This window comes from Triticum aestivum, chromosome 6B, assembly GCF_018294505.1.
Source record: "Triticum aestivum cultivar Chinese Spring chromosome 6B, IWGSC CS RefSeq v2.1, whole genome shotgun sequence".
NCBI classification, from domain to species: domain Eukaryota; kingdom Viridiplantae; phylum Streptophyta; class Magnoliopsida; order Poales; family Poaceae; genus Triticum; species Triticum aestivum.
The window spans coordinates 623,674,903-623,682,922 of NC_057810.1; the positions used below are offsets into that span (position 1 = coordinate 623,674,903).

Consider the following 8,020-nt stretch of genomic DNA (forward strand, 5'->3'; position numbering starts at 1 on the left):
ATGGCCGGGGTTGGGCATGCAGTTGAGAAGCGGGGGTTGTTGGGGAACGCGGTAATTTCAAAACAAAAATCCTACGATCATGAAAGATCTATCTAGGTGATGCATAGAACGAGAGGGGAGAGTGTGTCCACGTACCCTCGTAGACTGAAAGCGGAAGCGTTTCAATAACATGGTTGATGTAGTCGAACGTCTTCGTGATCCAAGTACCGAACATACGGCGCCTCCGCATTGAGCACACCTTCAGCTCGATGACATCCCTCATGCTCTTGATCCAGTTGAGGACGAAGGTGAGTTCCGTCAGCACAACGGCGTGGCAACGGTGATGATGATGCTACCGGTGCAGGGCTTCGCCTAAGCACTACGATGGTATGATCGAGGTGTGTAACTATGGAGGGGGGGGGGCACCGCACACGGTTGGGAGAGAAACTTGTGTGTTTGAGGGTGCCCCCTGCCCCCATATATAAAGGAGCAAGGGGGAGGCTGGCCGGCCCTCCTAGGGCGCGCCCCACAAGGGTAGTCCTACTAGGACTACTAGTCCTAGTAGGATTCCACGAAGAGGGAGAGGGAGGAAGGAAGGAGAGGGAGAGGGAGAAGAAAAGGGGGTGCCGCCCTCCTTCCCTAGTCCAATTCGGACCCAAGGAGGAGGGGGTGCGTGGCCTTCCCTGGCCGCCCTCTCTCTCTCTCTCTCCACTAAGGACCATCGAGGCCCATTAGTTCCCCCAGGGGTTCCGGTAACCCTCCGGCACTCCGGTTTTATCCGAAACTTCTCCAGAACACTTTTGGTGTCCGAATATAGCCGTCCAATATATAAATATTTATGTCTTGACCATTTCGAGACTCCTCGTCATGTCCGTGATCTCATCCGGGACTCCGGACAAACTTCGGTCATCAAAAACACATAACTCATAATACATATCGTCATCGAACGTTAAGCGTGCGGACCCTACGGGTTCAAGAGCTATGTAGACATGACCGAGACTCATCTACGGTCAATAACCAATAGTGGAACCTGGACGTTCATATTGTCTCCCACATATTGTACGAAGATCTTTATCGTTCAAACAGCATAACAACATACGTTGTTCCCTTTGTCATCGGTATGTTACTTGCCCAAGATTTGATCGTCGGTATCATCATACCTAGTTCAATCTCATTACCGGAAAGTCTCTTTACTCGTTCCATAATACTTCATCCCGTACCTAATTCATTAGTCACAATGCTTGCAAGGCTTATAGTGATGAGCATTACCGAGAGGGCCCAGAGATACCTCTCCGAAACACAGAGTGACAAATCCTAATCTTGATCTATGCCAATCCAACAAACACATTTGGAGACAACTTTAGAGCACCTTTATAATCACCCTTTAACGTTGTGATGTTTGGTAGCACACAAATCGTTCCTCCGGTATTCGATGTTGGAAATATGCCCTAGAGGCAATAATAAAATGGTTATTATTGTATTTCCTTGTTCATGATAAATGTCTATTATTCATGCTATAATTGTATTGACCGGAAACCGCAATACATCTGTGAATACATAGACCACAACATGTCCCTAGTGAGCCTCTAGTTGACTAGCTCGTTGATCAACAGATGGTCATGGTTTCCTAACCATGGACATTGGATGTCATTGATAACGGGATCACATCATTAGGAGAATGATGTGATGGACAAGACCCAATCCTAAGCCTAGCACAAGATCGTGTAGTTCGTATGCTAAAGCTTTTCTAAATGTCAAGTATCTTTTCCTTAGACCATAAGATTGTGCAACTCCCGGATACCGTAGGAATGCTTTGGGTGTACCAAATGTCACAACGTAACTGGGTGGCTATAAAGGTGCACTACGGCTATCTCCGAAAGTGTCTGTTGGGTTGGCACGAATCGAGACTGGGATTTGTCACTCCATGTGACGGAGAGGTATCTCTGGGCCCACTCGGTAGGACATCATCATAATGTGCACAATGTGATCAAGGAGTTGATCACGGGATGATGTGTTACGGAATGTGTAAAGAGACTTGCCGGTAACGAGATTGAACAAGGTATCGGCATACCGACGATCAAATCTCGGGCAAGTACTATACCGGTAGACAAAGGGAATTGTATACGGGATTGATTGAATCCTTGACATCGTAGTTCATCAGATGAGATCATCGTGGAACATGTGGGAGCCAACATGGGTATCCAGATCCCGCTGTTGGTTATTGGCCGGAGAGTTGTCTCGGTCATGTCTGCATGGTTCCCGAACCCGTACGGTCTACACACTTAAGGTTCCATGACGCTAGGGTTATAAAGGAAGTTTGTATGTGGTTACCGAATGTTGTTCGGAGTCTCAGATGAGATCCCGGACATCACGAGGAGTTCCAGAACGGTTCGGAGGTAAAGATTTATATATGGGAAGTCATCATACGGTCACCGGAATAATTCGGGGGTTACCGGTATTGTACCGGGACCACCGAAGGGGTTCCGGGGTCCACCGGGAGGGTCCACCTGCCCCAGAGGGCCCTATGGGCTGTTTGTGGAGAGGGACCAGCCCCTTAGTGGGCTGGGCGCCTTCCCCCTTAGGGCCCATGCGCCTAGGGTTTGGGGGAAACCCTAAGGCCTTGTTCGGTTGTAGCGGAATTAATCCTCTAGTGGATTTAATCCTCTAGAGGATTGGGTGATCCCCGCTTGACACCAAAACCACTTGGGGACCAAATCCCTGCCAGTATGCAATCCACGCCACTCTCATGCATTCGGTTAGTCCCCAAGGGCGCTGGACCACAGGGACAACAGTATTGACAGAGATGCAAACAGAAGTGGTACATATAGATAACAACAATTCTCATGTAGTAATGACACAGATGCAGACTGAAGTGACAATAACACTGACAGTTTAAAACACTTATTATCCCAACAATAACAACAATTCTAAGATTTGAACACGGCACAAATACTAACAAAAATAATAGCAATTTGGAGCATACATAATATATAATATGTTGAATAGACCACAAGAGCTTAATTATCAGTTCCTCCCAAATTCTTCCATGCTACAGTCAGTCATTTCAGAAATAGTGTTTAGTTTCTCTACAAATATTACATGGAAAACCCCCAGAGAATAGATATGAAGCCTTCCACTAAAAAGCACACACAAATAGATCCAAGCCGCGGCACCTTCGCCCTTCTTTTGGAGCAATCTTAGAACTCCTGCTTTTTGAAACCATTCAAAACCAAAATTAGTTTGAGAGTGAAATACTTGGCAGTTTTATTTCCAGGAATGGAAACAATGAGAAAAACATACATAAATAGTAGGTAAATCAATCTATATCCTCTGATCTATGTTAAAAGCATCCATTTTTATTTTCTAGGGACAAGGCATCATAGCAGTTTAGAAATAGACAATGACTACAACCACAAGAAAATCAGCCTAGACTAGCTACAACAGAAGCACTTGTCAACCTGTGTCGATACATCAAGCAATCATTTGAAAAAAGGTTGTATTATTCAAGCAAAGTATTCCTATAACCAATCAGTCTAATAGTTTGCAAAAGAACTTCATAAATATATTAAAAACAACTATCCATTTCCACAGAAAATAATGTCTTTACTGCAGCAGCAGCAGCAATAACATGGACTAAATTGCTAGCAAGGAGTTTAGTAACATGGACTAATTGAAAATAGGAGTACCTGAGTTATTCCATTTCAGCTCTCAGCCACATAAGAGCAGTCTCCGGTCTGGCACTCATGAAAATCTTTCGGTTCTCAGGGATCTTGAAGACTCGGAAAGCCTTGACTTCTTCTTCAGGTGTGATGTCCATTGTTTTCAGTAGATCAATGCAGTTTTTGATAGAGTACTCATCCACGAACCTTGGCTTATTCCTCTCATCCTCCACCTGCTTCGTCCTTATTTCCAAGTACTTCTCCATCATTGCAGCCACATCACCATTTGCCCCCCTCCTTCTCTTTGGTTCTTTCTCTTCTCCATTTCTTGAGGGTGCAGTAGCCAAATTTGGTTGAGTTTGCTGGGGCTCCACAGCAATGTTTTCTTGCACGTACACCTCCTCAACATCTTCATCAATCTGCACCCTTTCTCCTCCAAGATTCTCACCATCAGCTGATGTTTCTCCTTGATTCTTGCCAGCTCCTCCAAGATTCTCGAGACGTGATTGGGTTGAGCAATGTGATGACTCGATAGAGGTGAAGTTATATGCCCCTTCTACAGTTTGGCCTACAAGTTAAAGTGACAATCATATATAAGATTTCAAACTAGAAGAGTAAACAAACATAAAACAATGACATGAGTATATGAATGAAGTTGATAACTAACCATCATGCAATTCTCCCAAAGCTTCAAAAAGAGGGAAGGCTTTTGTCTTGAACTTTTGTCAGGCCCAATATGCGATACTATCCTAAAGAGACTCGAAGGTCCCACCAAGGATAGAATCGCATATTGAAATGCTTTTGCAAGTTGGATATCATTACATCAACATTACATAATAGATGGGGATACATACAAGACACATACAATGCCACACGAATACAACATCATCATACATAAGAGCATCATCCGACTATGGATGAAACACAAACAGAAACTCAAACGACATCCACCCTGCTAGCCCAGGCTGCCGACCTAGAACCTATCCCCTGATCGAAGAAGCAGAAGAAGAACTCAACGCAAGCAAGCATCGCTCTCGCGTCAGGATCATCGCATAACCTGTACCTGCAACTGTTGTTGTAGTAATCTGTGAGCCACGAGGACTCAGCAATCCCATTTCCATGGGTATCAAGACTAGCAAAGCTTAAAGGGAAAGGAAGGGGGTAAAGTGGTGAGGCTGCAGCAGCGACTAAGCATATATGGTGGCTAACATACGCAAATAAGAGTGAGAAGAGAGCAAGCGGAACGGTCCTGAAGCTAGCAATGATCAAGAAGTGATCCTGAACTCCTACTTACGTCAAACATAACCCAAAACCGTGTTCACTTCCCGGACTCCGCCGAGAAGAGACCATCACGGCTACACACGTGGTTGATGCGTTTTAATTCGTATCTGGTGTCAAGTTATCTACAACCGGACATTAACAAATTCCCATCTGCCCATAACCGCAGGCACGGCTTTCGAAAGTTTAAACCCTGCAGGAGTGTCCCAACTTAGCCCATGATAAGCTCTCGCGATCAACGAAGGATATACCTTCTCCCAGGAAGACCCGATCAGACTCGGAATCCCGGTTTACAAGACATTTCGACAATGGTAAAACAAGACCAGCAAGACCACCCGCTGTGCCGACAAATCCTGATAGGAGCTGCACATATCTCGTTCTCAGGGCACACCGGATAAGCTAAGCGTACATGTACCGACGTAATCCAAGTTGCCAAGGAATGGTCCCGCACGGTGCTCTAGTTTGGACCAACACTCGAAGGAGCACTGGCCCGGGGGGGGGGGGGTAAATAAAGATGACCCTCGGGCTCCGGAAACCCAAGGGAAAAAGGGCTAGGTGAGGCAAATGGTAAAACCAAGGTTGGGCCTTGCTGGAGGAGTTTTATTCAAAGCGAACTGTCAAGGGGGTCCCATAAATCACCCAACCACGTAAGGAATGCAAAATCCGGGAACATAACACCGGTATGACGAAAACTAGGGCGGCAAGAGTGGAACAAAACACCAAGCATAAGGCCGAGTCTTCCACCCTTTACCAAGTATCTAGATGCATTAATTAAATAAGAGATATTGTGATATCCCAACAAAATCCTGTCCACCATGGGGCAATCCTGTTCACCTGCAACTAACAACGCTATAAGAGGGGCTGAGAAAAAACGGTAACATAGCCAAGCAACGGTTTGCTAGGAAGGGTGAAAAAGGTTAGAGGCTGACATGGCAGTTTGGGAGGCTTGAAGAGCAAGTGATAGGTTGCGCAGCAAAGCGATAGAACGAAGCAACTAGCATAGCAATGATCATAGTGAGATCCAGGGTAGCGGTCATCTTGCCTGAAATCCCGCTAGGAATAAGAACGAGTCCATGAAGAAGATGAAGCCATGAAGACGAACCAAGCGTAGACGAACGAATCCTCACGATCGCAACGAAACGGGAACTGTCGAGAGAAGCACACAACATGGTAAACACACCACACATATACAAGACATGATGCACAACCAAGCATGATGCATGACAAGGCTACATGAAGCTACTCATGGCAAGAGATGATGCATACAAGAGCAACACATCAAGGCAAGTTTAAATGAGGCCGGGAAACAACATATAACAATTCCGGTAAGTCCTCATATGCAAATTTCGAAATTGGTCCAGATCTGAATAACCTTATGTTCAAGTTGTTAAATAGCAAGTTAAGATGGAACAAGATGATCTACACGAAATTCTAGTCAAGTTACATATAAAGTTCATTTAATTCGGAGCTACGGCCTAGAAGATATGAGCAAAACAAGTTAAACATGGCATTGATGCAAAATGCATACAAACATCAAGCAAACACCTCAAAACAAGGATGCAACATGATAATAAGAAACTAGATGCAAAATCAAGCAAGTTTCATATAGAGCACACTCAAAACGGAGCAACGGTTCAACACATACACTCTATATAAGTTTAAAGGACAAGCTGTCCAAAACAGCAACTAGGCATATTGCAAGCATCAAAACAATATGCTACAACACCTTAACATGAAAAAAAAGCATGGACATGATGTACAAGTAAAGCATGACAAAACATGAACACTGAGTTATCTCCAGAAATCACTAGAACATGCTAAAAAACACATGACAAGATTGCAAACAATAACAACTTCAGACTTAGCAGAAATAACATCAGGTTGCAATGTTTAGAGCTATCAACAACATGCTACAAGAACTTATCATAGAAACTTAAGGCATGGCATGATACTACTAAATGCATAGAACAAAAGTCCTTTACTGACCTAATTCCAAAGATTAACAGAAAACATGGTAGCATCCATGCAAACATGGCAAATGATATGACAGATTCAAATATGGCAGGAACAACAATAAGTAGGCATGTTGGAGAGCTTGTCCAGCTCACCACAGAGCAATACATGGCATGACAAGGCAACCAACAGTAATAAGACATGTTTATGAAGCTAAGCCTGGCAAGAGCTAGTTCATAGGGTGCATGGATCACTAGCAAAACACATGGCACAACTGAACTTAATGTTAACAGGCTGATAGCAACATTATTTATCAACTTGAGAGCAAGATTACAACAATCTACAGTAGGCTATAATTGCAACCAGGGGCATGTATGGATAGAGAATGACATGTATAACAAAACATCCATAGTGAACATCTCCAGGTTATGCATAGAATGACTTATAGCAGTAGGTTTACATAGCATCACGAAATGACAGATTCAGCCTAGCAAAACAGTAACAGCAAGTACACTACTTAACAAGCTTGATGCACTCACTACAAGACTCACAAAAATACATGGATGGCACCCCTGTAAAGATGGCATGATGTAGTTCAAAACACATGTAGGACTCATGCTCATAGGATGCACACATCAAATGCAACAAAAATGACAAATCACCAAGTTATAACAGTTTCAGCAGATTAACATCATATCTCTTGCAACGATGATTCAGGCATCAAGATGGAATCAAACAAACATGGCACAATGGAATGAAATGTAGACCATCTCATGATGAACATTTTGATATATTACACGCACAAAATGGAGCTAGAGCCAAGGAGATATGATGCAATGAACATAGGCACACAAAGCAAATATTTCGGGGACTTCGCAGAAATATACCCTGCGAAAACATGGGCGGGGTGGTGCGGGACGGAGGGATCCGGGATGGACGGAGGCGCGTTTGGATGGCGGCCTTGTGGATCTGATCCAGATCCAGAGCCGGGCCGGGCTGGAGCACGGGGTCGCTGGCGGGGAGCTGCGAACGGCGGCGGAAGGCGGTGGACGGGGCGGAGGAGCTCGCCGGCGGGGTCGGGGAAGCCTAGCGGCGGGGCGGCGCCGGGCGGCGGAGCTGAGGCGGGGCGGCGGCGCTCGCCGGAGGAGGCC

The 8,020-nt window shown here is 45.0% G+C and overlaps 1 protein-coding gene across 1 annotated transcript in view; it reads right to left on the reverse strand.

Moving 5' to 3' along the window:
- Positions 1 to 3,670: 3,670 nt before the first annotated feature.
- Positions 3,671 to 8,020, reverse strand: part of LOC123139481 (uncharacterized) — a 6,865-nt gene continuing 2,515 nt past the window's right edge. The window contains exon 2 of the mRNA XM_044559275.1: positions 3,671 to 4,206. Within this exon, the coding sequence (XP_044415210.1) occupies positions 3,671 to 4,206 (536 nt within the window). The remainder of the gene's footprint in view (positions 4,207 to 8,020) is intronic.